This window comes from Cherax quadricarinatus, chromosome 41 (assembly GCF_038502225.1).
Source record: "Cherax quadricarinatus isolate ZL_2023a chromosome 41, ASM3850222v1, whole genome shotgun sequence".
In the NCBI taxonomy this organism is placed as follows: domain Eukaryota; kingdom Metazoa; phylum Arthropoda; class Malacostraca; order Decapoda; family Parastacidae; genus Cherax; species Cherax quadricarinatus.
In genome coordinates, this window is record NC_091332.1 from 23,781,063 (window position 1) to 23,805,280 (window position 24,218).

General features: G+C 42.4%; 1 protein-coding gene across 1 annotated transcript in view; it reads left to right on the forward strand.

Moving 5' to 3' along the window:
* Positions 1-24,218, forward strand: part of ssp3 (short spindle 3) — a 355,022-nt gene that overhangs the window by 192,133 nt on the left and 138,671 nt on the right. The window contains exons 9-10 of the mRNA XM_070092824.1: positions 5,694-5,816; positions 21,957-22,157. Of these exons, the coding sequence (XP_069948925.1) occupies positions 5,694-5,816; positions 21,957-22,157 (324 nt within the window). The remainder of the gene's footprint in view (positions 1-5,693; positions 5,817-21,956; positions 22,158-24,218) is intronic.

A 24,218-nucleotide genomic window follows, 5' to 3' on the forward strand; every position in this document is an offset into this window, starting at 1 on the left:
CCTCTCCCATAGTCACTCCTGTATCTAATCCTTTTGCTGTCCTCGGCTCAGACGTCCCTACTTCAACGCCTCAGTCTGATCTCGCTTCTTCGTGTTCTCTCTCACAAGCCTCAGTAACGACGAGATCTCGTATGACACCTCCTCCCAATCGTCCCTCTACTTCTCAAAAGTCAAAAAAAGGTCCGTTAACACCTCCTACCCATCTTCCACCTCCTCATTTTACCCTCCCTGTCTCTGTCCCTGGTTCTCCCCCTCTCACTGGCTCTGTTACAAGTGTAGAGGTTCACCCTCCTCCTCGTACTGTACCTTCCTTCCCTGTTCCCTCCCAGGTTTCTTCCTCTTCTGCCACCTCCCAGGTTTCTGCCTCTTCTATCCCCTTCCACGCTTCTCCAGTTCCCTCCACCCTTTCGCCCCCCCGTACCTTGGTACAGTCCAATACAGTTCCAATCTTTACTCATCCTCCCCCTACCATTTCCAATATTGTCTCCAATATGACGTCTCTGAATTCCGAAACACTTGAAGCAATCTCTGAATATATTGCAGAGACCAAACCATCAATGGACACTGATCCACCCTCTGTTCCTTCTCTCTCCTCTCCTCCATCTGTGCAACTCCTTTCTTCACAGCGCACCGTTCCTTCGCTGCTTGAACGTTTTCCACTGCCTCCGCATGTGGACTTTTCTAACCCCTCTAGTCCGTAGGAACCCTTACCTGCGGATTTCAAGTATCTTTATCATTGCCAATCATGGCCTATTTACAGTGGAATATATGCGGCCTCGGGTAATCGGAGTGAGCTTCAGATGTTACTCTCCCAGTTTGCCCCTGTTGGTGTTTGCTTACAGGAACCAAAATTACACTCTGCTGTTATCTCTCCCATCTCAGGCTATAATTTATTGTATTCTTCAGATCCTTTTCCTGATGGGTCCTTTAATGAAAGTGCCCTTCTTCTACGCACTGATATTCCGTACCATCAGCTATTTGTTCATACTTCGCTGCATTACACAGCAGCCCGTATCCACTTGCATAGGTGGTATACGCTCTGTTCTTTATATCTCTCTCCTTTTCGAGCATTATCTATTCCGGATATTGCCTTTCTTGTTTCGTCATTACCGCCACCAATTCTGTTACTTGGTGATTTTAATGCCCACCATTTCCTCTGGGGGGGGGGGGGCCTCACTGTGATTCCTGTGGAATTTAGTTAGAGGCTTTTCTTGCCACCCACCCCCTCCATGTTTTAAATACAGGTACACACACCCATTTTGATCCTCGGACTCATACTCTCTCTTGCATCGATCTCTCAGTCTGCTCTTCCTCCACCACATTAGACTTCACTTGGTCTGTTCTCCCGGACTTACATGACAGCGATCATTTCCCAATCATTCTTACTTCCCCTTCATATTCACCACCTCTTCGCATCCCATGCTGGCAATTTGGTCGGGCAAATTGGAACCTTTACTCACACCTAACTGTTTTTAGAGAGGTTCCTTCTTCGTCCTCCATCGATGAGCTTTTACACCTCTTCTCGTCCTCCGTTTTAACCGCAGCTTCTCATTCTATACCCCAAACTTCGGGCAGGCATTCTCAGAAATGCGTGCCTTGGTGGTCTCCTGCTTGTGCTCGTGCAGTACGTTTGAAACGAGCTGCATGGGGCAGGTACCGGTACAATAGAACCACAGAGAGACTCCTTGATTTTAAACAGAAGCGTGCGATCGCTCGCCGTGTCATCCGCGACGCTAAACGCACTTGCTGGCGAGATTATGTCTCCACCATCACCTCTGCTTCCTCTATGAGTGCAGTCTGGAAAAAAGTACGAAAACTGAGTGGTAAATATTCTCCTGACCCGGCTCCTGTTCTGCGGGTTGCCGGTGTTGATATAGCAAACCCACTAGATGTTGCCAATGAAATTGGCAATCATCTGGTCCGTATTTCTCAGGGACTCCATCTATGCCCCTCATTTCTTTCCTCAAAGTCTGCCAGAGAGTTAGCACCCTTGGACTTTTCTTCTCTCAGAGAAGAACAGTATAATGTGCCTTTTACACTTCAAGAACTGGAAGCAACACTCTCAGCTTGCCGATCATCGGCAGCTGGGCCCGACGACATTCATATTCGTATGCTACAACATTTACATCAGTCAGCCCTTGCAGTCCTATTACGCCTTTACAATCTTATTTGGTCACAAGGAGTTCTTCCACAGCTGTGGAAATCCGCCATTGTTCTCCCTTTCCGCAAACCAGGCACTACGGGACATGAAACCTCCCACTATCATCCCATTGCTCTTACCAGTGCAGTTTGCAAAGTAATGGAACGCCTAGTAAATAGACGTTTAGTGTGGTATTTAGAGACACATAACAGTCTCTCCACTCGTCAATATGGCTTTCGTAAGGGACGTTCTACCATAGACCCCTTACTATGCTTGGATACGTATGTTCGTAATACCTTTGTGAATAACCACTCGGTTATTGCCATATTTTTTGACCTTGAGAAGGCATATGACACAACTTGGAGGTATAATATTTTAGCCCAAGCCCACTCCTTAGGCCTTCGAGGCAATCTACCATCCTTCCTTAAGAACTTTTTAACTGACAGGCATTTCCGTGTTCGGGTTAATAATGTGCTCTCCCCGGACTTTATCCAAGCTGAAGGTGTCCCCCAGGGATGTGTTCTGAGCACAACACTTTTTCTCCTTGCTATTAATGATTTGGCCTCTAGTCTTCCATCAAATATTTGGTCATCACTCTATGTTGATGACTTCGCTATTGCCTGTGCAGGCGCTGACTGTCACCTCATTACAGTTTCTCTCCAACATGCAGTCGACCGTGTTTCCAATTGGGCCACCACACGTGGGTTTAAATTTTCCAGCACTAAAACCCACCAAATTACTTTCACTAGACGCTCTGTCATCTCCGATCATCCTTTGTACCTCTATGGCTCCCGTATCCCTGAACGTGATACAGTCAAGTTTCTGGGCCTCCTCTTTGATCGTAGGTTATCCTGGAAACCTCACATTACCTCTCTGAAGGCAACTTGTCACAGCCGGGTGAACCTTCTTAAAACCCTTGCTCATCTTTCATGGGGAGCTGATCGTCGAACCCTCCTCCGCCTACATTCCACCCTTATTTTATCGAAACTTGATTATGGTGACCAGATCTATTCAGCGGCATCTCCTGCTACTCTCTCTAGCCTTAACCCCATTCATCACCAAGGATTACGTTTATGCCTTGGTGCTTTTTGCTCTTCCCCTGTCGAGAGCCTCTATACAGAAGCGAAAGTTCCATCCTTATCCGATCGCCGTGATGCCCATTGCCTGCGCTACTATGTATGCTCTCATGATCTCCGCAATCCTTCCATTTATAGAATGGTCACTGATATTAGTAAACATTCTTTATTTGTTCGCCGCCCCTGTTTACTCCGTCCCTTCTCTCTTCGCCTTCATTCGCTCTTGTCTTCTCTTCAACTACCACCTTTCTATGTACATGTAGCATCTCACTTTCCCTACCCCCCTGGGAAGTTCCAGCTGTTCGAGTCTGTTCTTTCTCCCTCCCTTGCTCGAAAGCCCAACTGTCTACAGTCGCTTCCCGCTCTCTTTTTCTTGACCACTTTCACTCTCATTCTCATGCCATTGCCGTGTACACAGATGGCTCTAAGTCTTCTGATGGCGTAGGATTCGCAGCAGTGTTTCCGGACAGCGTCGTACAAGGGCATTTACTATCTTCGGCTAGTATTTTTACTGCTGAATTGTATGCCATCCTTACAGCACTTATCCGTATTGCATCTATGCCTGTGTCATCATTTGTGGTTGTCTCAGACTCCCTTAGTGCTTTACAGGCTATACAAAAATTTGATACACCTCACCCCTTAGTCCTCCGTATCCAACTTTGGCTACGCCGCATCTTTACCAAGCATAAAGATATTGTTTTTTGTTGGGTCCCTGGTCATGTTGATGTACAGGGCAATGAACAGGCAGACACTGCTGCGCGGTCAGCAGTACATGACCTACCAGTTTCTTATAGAGGTATTCCATTTACGGACTATTTTGCTGCAATATCTTCCCACCTTCACACCCGTTGGCAACAACGTTGGTCTACTATGCTCGGCAACAAACTTCAATCTATTAAACCGAGTATAGGTTACTGGCCGTCTTCTTATCACCAGTGTCGAGGTTGGGAGACTACTCTCTCCCGTCTTCGCATTGGCCATACTCGTCTTACTCATGGATATCTCATGGAGAGGCGTCCTGCTCCTCTCTGTGAGAATTGCCAAGCTCCATTATCAGTCAGCCACATTCTGTTGGACTGCCCACTTTATCAACGAGCACGCAGAATTTACCTCTGTCGTCGTCTTCGCTCCGCTACTCTCTCTTTACGTTCCCTTCTCGATGATGGACCCACCTTTCATCCGGACTCTCTCATTGACTTTTTGACAACAACTGACTGACTTCACAAATTCTGATACCTTCAGCCCTTTCTACTTCAATCTCTTGCTACCCTCTACCCCCGTACTATCCCCTGCCCCACTGTTTTCTGTAACCTGCTGATCATCCCTCCTCCCTTCTGCCATCCAATACCCTCGCTTCCTTCCCTACCCTGCAGCGCTGTATAGCCCTTGTGGCTTAGCGCTTCTTTTTGATTATAATAATAATAATAATCAGCATGAATAGTTAACAATAAGCCACTCAAGTCAGTTAGTAATAGTAGTGGCAGAAGCGGAGGAATCAGTGGTGGTTATGGTAGCAGTAGTGTGCATCCACTTCCACCACAATATCCAGCAGTAGAACTAGTAGAATCACTGATACATACAACTCTCTGGGGAGTAGTTGAGTAACAAGATTAGTTAAGTTAAGAACATTGCAAAAATGTAGGGGTAGTTTGTAGTTCATGCCTTCCATCCACTTTCAACTCTGCTGTAAATCCTATGTCATTTTTTCAATATGGTGTGGAGTTACCAGAGGTATTATTCAGAGGGCTGAGGACAGGTTGTTAAAGTGGTTTGGATATTTAGAGGAAGGAAAAAAATAGGTTCACTAGGAGGAAAGGAGGGGCTAGGGTCATCCTAGGAAAGGTTGGAGGGAGGGAGTAAAGGAGGATTTAAGTGCTAGGGGCTTGGACATTGAACAGGCTAGTGTTAGTGCATTAAATAGGAGTGGAAGCAAGTGGTTTTTATGATTTGAAATGCTGCTGGAGTGAGAGCAAGGTAGCTTTTGTGAAGGGATTCAGGGTAACCGGCTAGCCAGACTTCTAGTCATCGAAGTGGAAAATACAGTGCCACACTCTGAAAGAGGGGTGATGATGTTGTGGTTGAGAGTCGTCTGAACTGTGATGTTGGCATCCTTCTGGCAGGACAGTGATTGGGCGAGCAACAGTAAAAAAAGTTTTCCTCCTTATTATAGGTCACCTCATCTCAGTGGGAGATAGTCAAAGTGTTGAAAAAATATTCCCTCTGTTTCAAGTTGGCATTGGTCAGAAGGATTGGAGGGCAGGGAGAGAGCCTTCTGCTTTACTATCCTTGCCTCATACATCTACATAATACTGTACATAATAAGTCCTTAAAATAGATATAAGTAGATTGTTCTTTACCAACAGATAGCCTTGGTGTGAACTAAGTCCTCTGCTACCTGTTTTTCACATGATGTATTTGAGGAAGATGGCAGGTCACCATCACCTCTCACACCACTCTATGACTCTTATAATTGACAGGTTGATGATGTTGATGAATGCGAGGAAGATGGCAGTGATGTGTTTGAGGCAAGTGGCAGGTCAACATCACCCCTCACACCACCTTATGACTCACTCTTATCAACACTCAGTTGGGCAGATCAAGTAAGTTAGTCACCAGTTTAGTGTAGTAGTAATAGTAGTAGTTGTTGTCACCAAGTTATTTCCATAATTACTCTACATGGTGAGATGGGGGTTCCTTGATGCTGCTGAAAGGCTCCTGTTCCCATTCCCCAAGGTACTGTACAACACCTACAGGTTTAATGCTTCCATATTTATATGATTTGTAAATGATACTAGTTAGTAAGCTAGCAATTACGTTATTTTATTGAAAAAGTAATTATTAGACATAATGTGGGATCAGTAAATTCTGAGACTGATGTTATTCCATAAGCAGTAAAGGTTGTAGGAGCTAAACACATTATGTGTGCACATGCTTGGTAATCCAAGACGTGATCTTCAAAAGGAAGTTTCATCATCAAGTGGTATGTAGTAGGTGGGAGAGCGCATGTATTTATGTGATGCATTTGATGAAGATGCTCCTGTGCATCACAAATTTCTTCACAAAGTTCGGCAGTTAGTAAGGGGTTTTGTACATGACTGTTTTTCTTGGAATGTCTCAGTCATAAATTATGCCACTCTTTCTCCATACAGTGCACACTACCTGACAAGGAGGGTTCCACAAGAATTTCTATTGAGATCTGTCCTATTTAGGTATAATAAGTGAACAACATAATATCCCGTGTATTCCTTTTTGCGTTTTTTTTTTTTTTTACCACACTGGCTATGTCCCATGAATATATGGTAACTCCCTCAAAAAAAAAAAAAAAATACATTCATCATCATTCATTTAATAGTTGTCTTGCCAAAAGTGTGCAGGCATCACCATTCTAATAATCCTCCATACTGTACCAACCATATACAGTGGACCCCCGCATAACGATGGCATCGCATAGCGATTTTTCCGCATAACGCTTACTTTTATCGCAAAATTTTTGCCCCGCATACCGATTAAAAACCCGCATACCGATTTTCGTCCGAGACGCGTCCAATGTGCCCTCAGCCAGCCTCACATGTGCCGCTCCGTCCCATTGTTTACCAGCCAGCCTCCGCGGTAACATCCAAGCATACACTCGGAATATTTCGTATTATTACAGTATTTTCGGTGCTGTTTCTGGAAAATAAGTGACCATGGGCCCCAAGAAAGCTTCTAGTGCCAACCCTGTGGTAAAAAGGGTGAGAATTAGTATGGAAATTAAGAAAGATTTTGAAGGGTTTGGGGCTAACCCTGAGAAGCCTATGCCAGTTGTGGAATCCATTGTGCCTACTTCAAAGATTAAGGAAATGTGTGCACAGTGGGTTGAACTGCAAACCTTTATAGATGAAAATCACCCTGACACAGCTGTTGCAAGCCGTGCTGGTGACTATTTCAATGACAATGTTGTGGCCCATTTTAGACAAATCGTAAAGGAACGGGAGGTACAGAGCTCTATGGACAGATTTGTTGTGCGACAGAGGTCCAGTGACTCTCAAGCTGGTCCTAGTGGCATTAAAAGAAGAAGGGAAGTAACCCCGGAAAAGGACTTGCTACCTCAAGTCGTAATGGAAGGGGATTCCCCTTCTAAACAGTAAGAAGATAATGCTCTCCCCTCCTCCCATCCCATCAATCATCACCAGATCTTCAATAAAAGTAAGTGTCATTTAATTGTGCATGCCTTTTTCAGTTTGTGTGTATTAAAATTAACATTTCATGTGGTAAAAAAAATTTTTTTTCATACTTTTGGGCGTCTTGCACGGATTAATTTGATTTCCATTATTTCTTATGGGGAAAATTCATTCGCATAACGATTATTTCGCATAACGATGAGCCCTCTTGCACGGATTAAAATCGTTAACCGGGGGTCCACTGTACTACTTTTAGAGTGCAGGTACTAAACCTTCCTTCTCCAAGACTCAGGCCTAGCTAACTGGCTTTTTCCTTTTTGACATGTGATAAATTAATGTGGAGATATCAAGGCTTAATTAGGAGATATCAAGATTGGCAGGACAATGAAAAACTTGAACTGAACTTACTGTAGGAGTGATCAAACAAGTGGCTACTGGAATCCAACCCCCAACTGTTATATTTGTTGGGAAAGTGAAGAACCAGAGACCGAGCACACGTTGGGAACAAAAGCAGCAAAACATACTCAGTCAGAAGGACTTTGGGAAAAGCATAATACTGAACATATCACTAGAGGTACTTGTAACCAAAATCTAATGAATCAAATGTAGAATTGGCAAATCTCAGGAACCTCAAAAAAAAAAAAAAAATCATTGTAATCGTATATACAATATACTGTTTTTAACCCTTTCATTGTTTCAGTCATATACAGTGGACCCCCGGTTAACGATATTTTTTCATTCCAGAAGTATGTTCAGGTGCCAGTACTGACCGAATTTGTTCCCATAAGGAATATTGAGAAGTAGATTAGTCCATTTCAGACCCCCGAACATACACGTACAAATGCACTTACATAAATACACTTACATAATTGGTCGCATTGGGAGGTGATCGTTATGCGGGGGTCCACTGTACATGTGTATACGTCTTATGTGCCAGTGTTTCTGATGTATTAATACGCCTAAATTTTAGCGGCTTCAAATCAAGTGGGAGAGAGCTAGTAGGCTCACATGTGAGAGAATGGGTCTGTGTAGTCAGTGTGCACAGTATAAAAAAAAATCCTGCAGCACGCAGTGCATAATGAGAAAAAAAAAACTGACCATATTTTTGGATTAAAATGCCGACTTTGAGATGTATTTTCATACAGTATTTATGGTTGTATTTTCGTTTTCTTGGTCTCATTTGATAGAATGGAAGACATATTACAGAAATAGATGATTTTGATTAGTTTCATGAAGAACAGGAGCTTGAAATTGAGCTCAAAGTAGCAGAAATGTTCGGGTTTTGCCAATGTTCAAGAGTAAACAAATCACTCCATGCGTCCAATACACGTCAACTGGGGAGTCTAATATTCTTTCACAAGTGCAATGATGTTATTTATACCATTTTTACAGTAATGCAGTAATCTGCATAACAGTAAATCTTCTATTTTTTTGTGTGAATTAAAATTCAAAATAGAAAGCAAGAGTAAAAGGGGCCTGGAATATCTGCATTGTTTATTCTGCACCCTATTTAGAAATTGGCATATTTTTTAATTTGCGTGAAATTGGCCAAATTGCCAATTTTTGACCACTTTACTGGGTAATTGAAATGGGTAAATGGGCAGTTTCTTGTGCTCAATCGACAGAACAAATGGAATTCTAAAGAAATAGCTATGAGTTTGGTTGACTGGAACAATGGAATTGGCCAAAAATAGGGCAAAATCACTGATGCGTATATATCACCGACATCGCTAACTTTGCGAGAGCATAGTGTCGTAAGTTTTCCATCAAATTTCGTACTTTTGGTGTCATTACCATCGGGAAAAGATTCTCTATCATTTCATAAGAATTTTTTTTTTTCGAATATTTTGCGACACAGGGAGACAATTTCAGAATTGGGGTTGTGGCAGTGAAAGGGTTAAGGCTCATCTTATTAGGCATCCTCCCTATAATGAGGATACCAACAGTGGTTGCCTAAGTTTTTGTTCTTTTTCTGTCATGTTCATTTCTGTGTGATACTGTAACTCGTGGATGCCTCTTTGTATTGATCTTGGATTTTCAGTACAATACTCGTGTATGTGAGCAAACATTTTCTGTGATAAAATTGAATAAATCAGAACTGATGAAACCAATCTGAAGCAGTACTCAGCCTTGCAACAGTGGAGACCATGTCTGACATCAATTGTTTGGTTAATACACATTAGCACAGTCATTCTTCCTACTGTGTGAGATTCATAATCAAGATTTTTTTTTTCCAACAAACCAGCTGCTTCCCACCGAGGTAGGGGGACCCCAGAAAGAAGAAACACTTTCTCCATCATTCACTCCATAAAGAAGAAAAAGGCACAGTATCAGTAATGGAACAATACATGTCATAAGCTCCTCTCTTACGTGCAGGTTAATTGTGTATTCACTCCATCATTGTCTTTCCAGAGGGGTGCCAATAATACAGTTCCAGTCCTCAGATATCCCCACCCCTCCTTCAGAGTGCAGGCACTGTACTTCCCACTCTACTTCCTGCATAAACTAGTGCAAGCTTGATTTTGAGCTACTGGTATTAACCCTTAAACAGTCCAAACGTATACGTATATACGTTCTCTTGCATAACGCCCCAAACGTATATATACATTTCCTTTGTCATTCATTCAACATTGGCGCGATATGCCTGAGTCACCTAGACATGAGAGAATGGGTGTGTGCACTCAGTGTGTGCTATATGAAAAAAAAATTCAGATGCCTGGGTACCAAATGGTCTTTTTTCCTATTAAAAAAAAAAATTTCTCTCAAAAAATTTGGGGTGCTGCACGAGTGAACGTATATATATGTTTGGACTGTTTAAGGGTTAAGTACCTGTACTGCTCTGTTGTATTTAATATGATGTGCTCTTGAAGCAGCATAGTCACACTCTGCTGTACACATTTTTATTAGTACTATTTGCTTAATTATGGATTATATAGTATACCAGTGATCTTTTTTGTTAATTGCTCTGTTATTTTCACTTGATTTAGCTGGAAATAAATAATCACAATACAGTGGAACCTCAGCTTACGAACGCCCCACCATGCAAACTTTTCAGTATATGAACAGTTGCTCGGTTAATTTTTTGCTTCTGGATACAAGCGAAATTTCAGGATGCAGACTTCCTCCTCAAGGGAGGTTCCTTGGTGAGGGGCTCTTGGTCTAGGGAATTGGATCTGTGCTCCAGTTCCCTAAATTAATAATGATAATTATTATTATAATACGTACGTACTACCACTACTACTAAATACAGGTACCATCCGACTTACGACCAAGTTTGGTTCCGACCAACCGGTCGTAAGTCAAAATGGACGTAAGTCGAACCTTTGAAAATTGCCGACATACTGGGTAGGGCATAATGTCAAACGTTTCCTATATAAACTACCTACATAATACTGTAATGTAATGTACAATCATTATTTCATTCTTTTTACCATAATTTACTTTTATTGTTATAGTATTTTAATTATTTATGTACTGTATATAATGTATACATGGTAGTGAACTGTATTGTAAATTTTACATCACATACAGTATCATATGTTACTGTTATCTTTATGTATTGTCGACACAGTAGAATGGGAGAATACCACTGGTAGTGTCATCCTGCCAGAATGTAGTATAACCTATACCCTAAGTAAAGAGAAAGAACTCTGGAACATGTGTAATACGTATCCGGCTCGCTGGCTGACTGGCCGGGTGGGTGGGTGGCCAGGTGGATGGATGGGTGGTTGGCTGACTGGCTGACTAAATGTGGCTGTCTCTCTCTATCTCTCTATCTCTCTATCTCTCTCTATCTCTCTCTATCTCTCTCTATCTCTCTCTATCTCTCTCTATCTCTCTCTATCTCTCTCTATCTCTCTCTATCTCTCTCTATCTCTCTCTATCTCTCTCTATCTCTCTCTATCTCTCTCTATCTCTCTCTATCTCTCTCTATCTCTCTCTATCTCTCTCTATCTCTCTCTATCTCTCTCTATCTCTCTCTATCTCTCTCTATCTCTCTCTATCTCTCTCTATCTCTCTCTATCTCTCTCTCTCTCTCTCTCTCTCTCTCTCTCTCTCTCTCTCTCTCTCTCTCTCTCTCTCTCTCAGGTACACGTAAGTAATCATACATAGTATAAATTACCTAGGATAACCCAAAAAATCCAGACATAGTGCTATTCAGTGGATCTGTGCTCCAGTGCCCTAAATTAATAATAATAATAATAATAATAATAATTATTATTATTATTATTACAATAATACATTTCTTTCTTCTTTCTTTCAACACACCGGCCGTATCCCACCAAGGAGGGGTGGCCCAGAAGGAAAAACGAAAGTTTCTCCTTTTACATTTAGTAATATATACAGGAGAAGAGGTTACTAGCCCCTTGCTCCCGGCATTTTAGTCACCTCTAAAAACACACATGGCTTACGGAGGAAGAATTCTGTTCCACTTTCCCATGGAGATAAGAGGAAATAAACAAGAACAAGAACTAGAAAGAAAATAGAAGAAAACCCAGAGGGGTATGTATATATATGCTTGTACATGTATGTGTAGTGTGACCTAAGTGTAAGTAGAAATAGCAAGACGTACCTGAAACCTTGCTTGTTCATGAGACAGAAAAATGGACACCAGCAATCCTACCATCATGTAAAACAGTTACAGGCTTTCGTTTTACACTCAAGTTGGCAGGACGGTAGTACCTCCCTGGGTGGTTACTGTCTACCAGCCTACTACCTTGACAATAATATTTCTTCTTCTTTCAACACACCGGCCGTATCCCACCGAGGCGGGGTGGCACAAAAGGAAAAACGAAAGTTTCTCTTTTTACATTTAGTAATATATACAGGAGAAGAGGTTACTAGCCCCTTGCTCCCGGCATTTTAGTCGCCTCTTACAACACCCATGGCTTACGGAGGAAGAATTCTGTTCCACTTCCCCATGGAGATAAGAGGAAATAAACAAGAACAAGAACTAGAAAGAAAATAGAAGAAAACCCAGAGGGGTATGTATATATATGCTTGTACATATATGTGTAGTGTGACCTAAGTGTAAGTAGAAAAAGCAAGACGTATCTGAAACCTTGCATGTTCATGAGACAGAAAAATGGACACAGCAATCCTACCATCATGTAAAACAATTACAGGCTTTCGTTTTACACTCACTTGGCAGGACGGTAGTACCTCCCTGGGCAGTTGCTGTGTACCAACCTACTACCTAGGACAATAATACATATGCACTAATAATAATATTATTATTATTAAACTATAATATAATAATCGTGTACATTCATTACTTACCTTAAAATATCTGTAGTCTTAACGTAGAGTGAGAGGTGAGTAAACAAGATTAAATGAATAAACAAGAGAGAGAGAATGAGAGTGTAGAAGGTTCGCGAGTTATGTAGACAAACGTTGTTGTTGTTACCAGCCTGGACACGAATGGTTTTTGTTCACTCTGTCAAGCCGACCAGAAAAACTTCTCATATTTGTTAATTTATATGTTATATACTATGTAGCATGTTTATTATATAATTTTGAAAAAAAAAAATAGATGGATTAAGCGAAATGTCTATATTAACGTTTTATACACATTTAATGCGCCTCAGTGATTATTATTGTGTTATTATCATTATTAATATGGCATCTTCAAGACCAATTACACTCTTAATGAGTGGCTCTGAGACAGACAAGCAGACAGAAAGACAAACACAGGTAGACAGAAAGACAGACACACGTAGACAGAAAGACAGAAAGACAGACACACAGGTACACAGATAAACAGACACACAGAGATACAGACGGACATATATATACAGGCAGACAGATACAGACAGGTTTATGTGCAACAGTGAAAACAAATAGAGAGTTTGAGGGTAAGAGCCTTTCTTGCCACAATCTCCAGTGCAAGATTCAGACTTCATCTTAGGGGCCATGGTAAAATTTACTGCCCAGTTAGTACAATTAATACAGTATGATGCTGCTGATAGGGCAGGGTTACTCAAACTGATGCTACCTGCATGACGCGTTGCCGCCGCGAGTATCGTCAAATATTGTAGAGCGGTGTGCATCAGCCGGCCCGGCCCAGCTGCCAGATGCATGGTCGTAAGTCGAGTGGACGTATGTTGAGCAGGTCGTAAGTCAGATGGTAGGTGTAATAATAATAATAATACGTATAATATAATAATATAATACAGTGGACCCCCGCATACCAATGGCATCACATAACGATTAATCCGCATACCGCTTGCTTTTATCGCAAAAATTTTGCCTCGCATACCTCTTAAAAACCCGCTCACCGCTGTTCGTCCGAGACGCATCCAATGTGCGCCCTCAGCCAGCCTCACATGTGCCGCCCATGCCATTGTTTACCAGCCAGCCTCCGCGGTAACATCCAAGCATACAATCGGAACATTTCGTATTATTACATTGTTTTTGGTGATTTTCTCTGGAAAATAAGTGACCATGGGCCCCAAGAAAGCTTCTAGTGCCAACCCTACAGCAATAAGGGTGAGAATTCCAATAGAGATGAAGAAAGAGATCATTGATAAGTATGAAAGTGGAGTGCGTATCGCCGACCTGGCCAGGTTGTACAAGAAACCCCAATCAACCATCGCTACTATTGGTGGTACAGCTGCTGCCGCTGCTGTACCACCGTCAGCTGCTGCTGCACTGTCAGCTGCTGCTGCTGCTGTAGCACCGTCAGCTGCTGCTGCTGCTGTACCACCGTCAGCTGCTGCTGCTGCTGTAGTACTGTCTGCTGCTGCTGTAGCATCGTCTGCTGCTGCTGTAGCACTGTCAGCTGCTGCTGCTGTTGTACTGCCGTCAGCTGCTGCTGCTGTAGTACCGTCTGCTGCTGCTGTAGTACCGTCTGCTGCTGCTGTAGCATCGTCTGCTGCTGCTGTATCACTGTCAGCTGCTGCTGCTGCTGCTGCTGCTGCTGCTGTAGCACCGTTGTTGGTGTGGCTTATTGAGAATACCAAGAAACAATTAACCCCAGAGGATTTGCCACCCAGGATAACCCAAAAAAGTCAGTGTCATCGAAGACTGTCTAACTTATTTCCATTGGGGTCCTTAATCTTGTCTACCAGGATGCAACCCACACCAGTCGACTAACACCCAGGTGAACAGGGAAAAATGCCTGGAACTAGTGCTCATATTGGTGAATTTAAAGCCAGCAAAGGTTTGAGAGATTTAAGAATCGTAGTGACATACACAGTGTGATAAGGCCTGTTCTGGAAGAAAATGCCAAACAGGACCTTCAGTACTCAGGAGGAAAAGGCACTCCCAGGACACAGTGTCTCATCAGTCATTGCTGCATCTTCAATAAAGGTAAGTGTCATTTATTCTTCATTTAGTAGAGTAGTACATGCACAATATATACTGTGCATGTACTACTCTACTATTGTGCATGTATCCTTCTCTTTGTGTGTAGAAAAATGTATATTTCATGTGGTAAAAATTTTTTTTCATACTTTTGGGTGTCTTGCACGGATTAATTTGATTTCCATTATTTCTTATGGGGAAAATTAATTCGCATACCGATCATTTCGCATAACAATGAGCCCTCTTGCACGGATTAAAATCACTATGCGGGGGTCCACTGTAATAATAATATAATAATAATACAGTGGTTCCTTGACTTACGAGTTTAATTTGTTCCGTGACCAAGCTTGTAACTCAGTTTGCTCATGTATCAAATCAATTTTCCTCATTGAAATTAATTGAAATGCCATTAATCCGTTCCAGCTCCCACAAAACCATCCCAATTTTTTTGTTACAGGTTTTTAAATAAGAAAAATGCATTTAGAAATAAGAAATGATTTTTGCCTTTTTTTGCCAGGTCCCAGCAATGTTTTAGAAATGCTGGAGTATATATGAAACTCCTTGAAGCATGGTGTAAGATGAGTGTCACTCCACTGCTGCACTGTCAGCAGTGGAGTGACTCTTGATGATCATGCACTGCCTTGTCTTTAGTTTTCATTGTTACACAAAAACTTGTCTGTCTATCTATTTCTGTCTATCTGTCTGTCTTTTTGTTTGTTTCTATCTGTCTATTTGCCTATCTGTCCATCTAGTTCAATGTTTATCTCTCCTTCTGCTTATCTGTCTTTTTGTCTGCCTATGTTTCTGTCTTCCTGTCTCTCTACTTGTCTCTCTGTCTCAGAGAGAGAGAGCTGCTCATGAACCAACAGGTATTACACATGATGTGTCATGTCTGATTCCTGAACAAGTGAAAATGTGTATTCCCAGTCATGCTTATTATGCCTTTTATCTACAAGCATAATATAGCACTTTGTCTGGATTTTTGGGGTTATCCTAGGTAATTTACACTATGTATAACTGTATTTACATGTACCTGTGAGATAGAGACAGAGCTAGACAAAGACAGAGACAGAGATAGACAGAGAGACAGACAGAGACAGAGATAGAGATAGATATAGATATAGACAGACAAAAGGAGATTGAGAAAGCCAAAGCAAATCAGACAGCCAGCCAGCCGACCAGCCAGCTGGTCACCCAACCAGCCGGCCTGTCGAACATACATTACACATGTTCCAGAATTGTTTCTCTTTACTTAGGCCGTACGTTATAGAACATTCTGGCAGGATGACACTACCAGTGGTATCAGAATTGAAAGGATGTTACACATTGGTTATTATTGAGGTTTTTGATATTTCCTATGTATCTCCTGTGAGTGGTGGCGTATATGAAGCTCACTCGTAACTCAGATTTTGGCTCTCAACTCAAAGCAAAAAATTGACCGAGCGATGGCTCGTAACTTGGAAAACTCATGTTGGGGCACTCGTAAGTCAAGGTACCACTGTATAATAATAATATGTATAATAATAATGCAGTGGAACCCCGAATATCGGCCGCTGCATTCATCGGTCAAATCATATTTAGGCCGGCTTTTGGGCCAAAATTTTGCTCCATATTTTGGCCGGTGCCTTGCAAATCGGCTGTATTAGACGTGTCAGCCCGCCTTCCGCTGGGACGCCGCACATAGGTGAGTCAGTCTCCCTGTGTCTCGTAGAATGAGCATATACTCTGAGCATTCATCCAAACATTTCCTTAAAATCCATTGGTTTTTGTGCCTGTTTATTAAGTACGTGTGCTCCAGCTTTCCAAGATGTATGGCAAAAACAAATCAACAATCACTTCTATCCTGGCAAAGAAAGAACAAATCAAGGAAGCTGTTGTGGTGAAAGGGGTAAACATGTTAACAAAAAAGTGATCACAAACAGTGGAAGATGTGGAGAGAGGCAGTGAGTGTAGCAGGCAGGGAGTGTAGCAGGCAGGCAGGCAAGGAGTGTAGCAGGCAGGCAGGCAGGCAGGCAGGCAGGCAGGCAGGCAGGCAGGGAGTGTAGCAGGCAGGCAGGGAGTGTAGTAGGCATGCAGGCAGGGAGTGTAGCAGGCAGGCAGCAGGCAGGGAGTGTAGCAGGCAGGCAGCAGGCAGGGAGTGTAGCAGGCAGGCAGCAGGCAGGGAGTGTAGCAGGCAGGCAGCAGGCAGGGAGTGTAGCAGGCATGCAGGGAGTGTAGCAGGAAAATAGGGAATGTGGAAGGGAGGTAGGGAGTCTAGCAGGCAGGGAGTGTAGCAAGTATGCAGGGAGTGTAGCAGGCATGCAAGGAGTGTAGCAGGGAAACAGGAAGTGTGGAAGGGAGGCAGGGAGTGGGGGAGGGAGGGAGGGAAGTAACCCCCAGAGATGGCTTTGATACCTAAAGTCCTTGTGGAGGGGGAGTCCCCTTCCAAACAATAATCAGTCCTCCCTCTCTCCTCCCTGTCTTCCATAAGCCAACAAGAGTCTTCAGTGAAGGTATGTAATAGTGATTCAATTGTTCATTTATTTATTTTTTAGTTGTCATTGTTTTATGTATGTAAAACTATAATTAATCTTTAAAGAATGTATTTTTGTTAATATTTTTGGGTGTCTGGAATGGATTAATTGTATTTACATTATTTCTTATGGGAAATATTGCTTCGAATTTAGGCCAACCTTCTGGAATGGATTACGGCCAATATTCGGGGTTCCACTGTATATGTCATGTTTCTATATTATTAATATTGTATACTATGTCATATTAGATAAGCCGTAGAGTTGATATTAGTGTCATATTGAAGGACTATCTTGTCCTGTCTCCAAACTCCTTTGCCACCACCACAATTCCTAACATATGTAATGACATATTTTATTCATACACCAACAAGAGTCTTCAATAGTGTGATGTTATTATTAGGTGCTTGTCCAGTGCCTGCTTGAAGACAGCCAGGGGTCTCTTGGTAATCCCTCTTACGTATGCTGGGAGGCAGTTGAACAGTCTTGGGCCCCTGACACTTATTGTGTTGTCTCTTATCATGCTAGTGGTACCCCTGCTTTTCATTGGGGGGATGTTGTATCATCTGCCAAATCTTCTGCTTTCATAAGGAGTGATTTTCGTGTGCAAGTTTGGTACTAATCGCTCTTAAGATTTTCAAGGTGTATATAATCATGTATCTCTCCTGCCTGTGTTCTAGGGAGTACAGGTTTTGGAACTTCAAGTGTTAAACAGTAATTGAGGTGTTTTATTGCAGTTATTTGTGCTGTGAAGGTTCTCTGTACAGTTTATAGTTCATTGCCTTGAAAGGTGCTGTTAGTGTGCAGCAATATTCCAGCCTAGATAGAACAAGCGACCTGAAGTGTGTCATCATGGGCTTGGCATCCCTAGTTTTGAAGGTTCTCATTATCCATCCTGTCATTTTTCTAGCAGATGTGATTGATACAGTTTTATGGTCTTTGAAGTTGAGATCTTTCAACATGATCACTCCCAGGTCTTTTACATTAGTTTTGGCTCTGTTGTGTGGTTGGAATTTGTTTTATACTCCGATGTAGTTTTAATTTCCTCATGTTTTTCCATATCAGAGTAATTAAAATTTCTCATCATTGAATTTCATATTGTTTTCGGGTGTCATCAGCAAAAGAAGACATGGCACTGTGGCTAATGTTCCTGTCTATGTCGGATATGAGGATGGGGAACAAGATGGGAGCGAGTACTGTGCCTTGTGGAACAGAGCTTTTCACCGTAGCTGCCTCAGACTTTACTCTGTTTACTACTACTCTTTGTGTTTTATTTGTCAGGAAATTATAGATCCATCTACCAACTTTTCCTGTTATTCCTTTATCATGCATTTTGTGTGCTGTTACACCATGATCACACTAGTCAAAGGCTTTTGCAAAGTCTGTGTATATTACATCTGCATTTCGTTTGTGTTCTAGAGCATCCAGGACCTTGTCATAGTGGTCTAGTAGCTGGGACAGACAGGAGCAACCTGCTCTAAACCCATGCTGCCCTGGGTTGTGTATCTGATGGGTATCTAGATGGGTGGCAATCTTGCTTCTTAGAACCCTTTCAAAGATTTTTATGATATGGGACATTAGTGCTATCAGTCTGTAGTTCTTCACTTGCTATACTGCCCTCTTTGTGGAGTGAGGCTATGTCTGTTGTTTTTAGCAGCTGTGGGATGACCCCTATGTCCATGCTCCCTCTCCATAGGATGTTAAGGGCACATGATAGAGGCTTCTTGCTCCCAACTCGAGCAATTATGTAAGTGTATTTTTGAAAGTGCTTTTGTAAGTATATTTTTGGGGGTCTGAAACAGACTAATCTAATTTACATTATGCTTTATGGGAACAAATTCGTTCAGTATCGGCACTCGAACAGCCTTCTGGAACAAATTAAGTTCATAACTCAAGGTACCACTGTATTGCCAAAAATGAAGTTTTTAACAAGAAACTGGACCACTATGCCTAAAATTGCCAGATCAACCCTCCTGTAATGGCTTTGTGGGCCAGCAGAATACTAACAGCAATAGCCTGGTTGAAAAGACAGTAATGTCTGGTCTCAGGCTAGGCTGCAAGGATAAAAAAAAAACTTTTACCCTTGGGTATTTCACAGGTAAAAGACAAAGCAGAAATAATGTAAAGTATGTACAGTATATGTACACTTTGAAAGTAATTAAGAAACGGTCATGTTCTACAATTTACAAAAACTTGTGATTAGAAATGTTGGTGCACCAGCACCCTGGTACAGTGGACCCCCGGTTCATGTTATTAATCCATTCCTGAGAGCTCATCGTAAAGCAAAATTATCGAAAAGCGAATCAATTTTCCCCATAAGAAATAATGGAAATCAAATTAATCCGTGCAAGACACCCAAAAGTATGAAAAAAAAACTTTTACCATATGAAATATTAAGTTTAATGCAATAGAATAATTACAGTAACAATAATAACAATAGAATAATCACAATAGAATAATTGACACTTACCTTTAATGAAGATCTGGTGATGATTGATGGGATGGGAGGAGGGGAGAGTGTCGAAGTTTTTAATGTTTAGAAGGGGAATCCCCCTCCATTAGGACTTGAGGTAGCAAGTCCTTTTCTAGGGTTACTTCCCTTCTTCTTTTAATGCCACTAGGACCAGCCTCACCATGCCTAATCACACTATGTATGCCACTACGATTCTTAAATCTTTTAAACCAACCTTTGCTGGCCTTAAATTCACTCACATTGCCACTAGTTGCAGGCATTTTTCTAATTAACTCCTCATGCAACTGCCTAGCCTTTTCACAAATGATCGCTTGAGAGATGCTATCTCCAGCTATCTGTTTTTCATTTATCCACACCAATAACAGTCTCTCAACATTTTCTAACACTTGCGATTACTGTTTTGTAATCACAGTTGCACCTTTTGCAAGAACAGCTTCCTTGATTGCCATTGTCCTGCTCACTATAGTAGAGATGGTTGATTGGGATTTACTATACAACTTGGCCAGGTCCGACACATGCACTCCACTTTCATACTTTGCAATTATCTCTTTCTTCATTTCAATAGTCATTAGCACCCTTGGTCTCGATGGGTTGGCACTAGAAGCTTTTTTGGGGCCCATGGTGACTTATTTTGCAGAAACGAGCACCAAAAACAGTGATAATATGGAATGTACCGAATGTATCCTTAGATGCGCGCACACTGGCTGGCTTGTAAACACTGGCACACATGGGGCAGTTCAGGCCACATGTGGACACGTCTCGTACGAATCGTATCGTGTACCGGGTTTTGTAATGAGAGCCAAGGCAAATTTTTGCGATATAATACTTCGGATACCGGATTTATCGGTTACCGATGACTTCGCAAACCGGGGGTTCACTGTATATGAAAGTCTAAATAATAAATTAAATCTACAGTGGACCCCCACATAACGATATTAATCCGTTCACGAGAGCTCATTGTTATGCGAAATTATCGTTATGCGAATGAATTTTCCCCATAAGAAATAATGGAAATCAAATTAATCTGTGCAAGACACCCAAAAGTATGAAAAAGTATTTTTTACCACATGAAATATTCATTTTCCTACACACAAAGAGAAGGATACATGCACAATAGTAGAGTAATACATGCACAATATATATTGTGCATGTACTACTCTACTAAATGAAGAATAAATGACACTTACCTTTATTGAAGATGCAGCAATGACTGATGAGACACTGTGTCCTGGGAGTGCCTTTTCCTCCTGAGTACTGTAGGTCCTGTTTGACATTTTCTTCCAGAACAGGCCTTATCACACTGTGTATGCCACTACGATTCTTAAATCTCTCAAACCAACCTTTGCTGGCTTTAAATTCACCAATATGAGCACTAGTTCCAGGCATTTTTCCCTGTTCACCTGGGTGTTAGTCGACTGGTGTGGGTTGCATCCTGGGAGACAAGATTAAGGACCCCAATGGAAATAAGTTAGACAGTCTTCGATGACACTGACTATTTTGGGTTATCCTGGGTGGCTAACCTTCTGGGGTTAATTGTTTCTTGGTATTCTCAATAAGCCACACCAATAATGGTGCTACAGCAGCAGCAGCAGCAGCAGCAGCAGCTGACAGTGCTACAGCAGCAGCAGCAGCAGCAGCTGACAGTGCTACAGCAGCAGCAGCAGCAGCTGACAGTGCTACAGCAGCAGATGACAATGCTACAGCAGCAGCAGACGGTGCTACAGCAGCAGCAGACGGTACTACAGCAGCATCAGCAGCTGACGGTGGTACAGCAGCAGCAGCTGATGGTGGTACAGCAGCAGCAGCAGCTGATGGTGCTACAGCAGCAGCAGCAGCTGGCAGTGCTACAGCAGCAGCAGCATCAGCAGTTGACCATGGTACCACAGTATTTCGATAATATTTCTCACCCTTTTTACCACAGGGTTGGCACTAGAAGCTTTCTTGGGGCCCATGGTCACTTATTTTGCAGATAAAATCACCAAAAACGCTGTAATAATACGAAATGTTCCGATTGTATGCTTGGATGTTACCGCGGAGGCTGGCTTGTAAACAATGCCACCGGCGGAACATGTGAGGCTGGCTCAGGCCGCACATTAGACGCGTCTTAGATGAATAGCGTTGAGCGGGTTTTTTAGCGGTATGCGAGGCAAAATCTTAGCGATAAAATGTATCGGTATGCGGATTTAACGTTATGTGATGCCAACGGTATGCGGGGGTCCACTGTATTTATGAATTTCCTAGGGTTTGTATTAGTTCCTTAAAATAAATTTTTTATTTTCAATTTATCACTAGGTAGATGCAATGGAGTCGTTGGAGGAGCTGCGTCATCCTGGTCGTGTTTTACATATTCACGAGAAGCTATCATCACCATCAAGAAAACGTTCTTTATCAGAAAAGATGCGGCGGCATGAGGAAAAACTGGCGAAGGCTCAGGAGCTCCGGGAGAATTTCATACAAGCGAAGACTGATAAACTGAAAGATCTGTTTAAGAAGGTATAGTTGACTAATTCTTTTAATTATATTATATTACTGATAGTTATAATATTTAACTATTTAACCCTTTCAGGGTCCGTCCCGTAGATCTACGGCTGGTCGGTGAGTGTCCAAACCGTAGATCTACGCCAAAATTCTAGCGCCGTCAAATTTAGCGCGAAAGCACTCATAGGCCTACATATGAGAGAATGGGTCTGCACCGTGGGTGTGTGCCGTAAACAAAAAATCTAGGCGCCTGCATAGCATTGTGGGAACGCCGGCTCAGTCACCCTTGTTCACCATGTCTCGTCGCAAGTCAGCTCTCACTCCCTGGAAAATTGGGACTCTCCTCTTCCTGTCTGATAGTTCTGACACTGATGGAAGTGGAAATGAAGACGAATTCTACGGCTTTGATAAGTTAGTGACCGAAAATAATGACCAGGATATTGATAATAGTGCAGAAAACCCCGACGATCCTCGACCTTCTACCTCTGGTGTGGGCACTCGTGACTCACGGTCGGGTGTTCCTAAACGTAAGAGAAAACTAATATTTTCCCGTGGCCTGGCCTCTGACTTCAGTAATGACGATGATTCTGACGTGGATTGTGATTTTATTGCGCTCGACGATCATTCGAGTAGTGATAGTGAGGAAACATATTCACCAGTGAAGCGTCGGTATGTTCGCCGCCGCATGCGCTCGGGTAGTGTACCCTATGCTGTGCCCAGGGGATGGAGTTCATCCCGGAGTACATCCCGGAGTACATCCCGTGGCCCTACACCCGTTTTAGGTAGTGATAGTGAGGATGATGTGGCTACACTTGGCATGGATGGGCCACAGACATCAGTGGATGGTGTTAGTGGGGCTGGTGGTGGTAGTGGCACCGCCATGCGTGACTCGCTGTGCCACGCGGGAACCCACGCTGCTGACTCGTCAGTTCAAGGACAAAGCGGAGCGTCGCCCACCAGCCCGCCACAACCACCCGTACAACCAGCCTATGATGTCCAGTATCCACCAGCAAACCGTATCTGGGATTGGCAGCAAAATCCCAATTTTGTTCCCAGCCCTCACCACTTTGATGACTCGCAAAGTGGAATTCTACCTACCTGTCCCCTTGGAACCACGGCCAATGAACTGGAATTCTTTGAATTATTCTTTGACCAGCCATTGATGGAAATTATTGTCAGGGAAAGTAATAAGTATTTTCAGTACACCATGGCAAATACGATCTTATCACCACAGTCAAGACTACACAGGTGGAAAGAGACGACTGTTGCAGAAATGTATTTGCTTTTTGCAACAATAATGCTTATGCCTCACGTCTATAAGCATAATATAAAAGCATACTGGTCCACAGATCGGCTAATTTGTACCCCATCCTTCAGTGAAATAATACCAGTGAACAGGTTTATCTTACTGTTATGTATGTTGCACTTCTCTGACAAAACCAGGCCTGACAGAAGTGACAGGTTATACAAGATTAGAAATGTTTTCATGTATCTCAAACAAAAGTTCAGGATATACTTTTATCCATTCAAGAATCTTGTAATTGACGAGTCTTTGATTTTGTTCAAAGGTAGACTGTCATTCAAGCAGTATATACCGAGCAAGAGGAACCGCTTTGGTATAAAATTGTTTGTACTCTGTGATTGTGACAGTGGCCTGGTGTTGGATATTGTTGTATACACGGGTAGTAAAACATTGAAAGATACCAAGATGTTATTGGGTATATCAGGTGACGTAGTGAGAAACATGATGGCACCTTATCTTGGTAAGGGCCATACATTATATACCGATAACTGGTACACAAGCCCATTACTCAGTGATTTCATGCGAGTGAACAAGACAGATGTGTGTGGCACAGTGCGTTCTAATCGTAAACATATGCCCAGGCTCAACGCAGGTGTTCGTGGTGATGACGTGCAGGTGTTTACTGCCAATGACATCATGGCATTACGGTGGCATGACAAACGAGATGTCACATTGTTGACAACCATTCACCGTAATGAAATGCAAGACAGTGGCAAAGTTGATCGAGTGACTAATGAACGTATTCAAAAACCAGTGACAGTGATTGATTATAC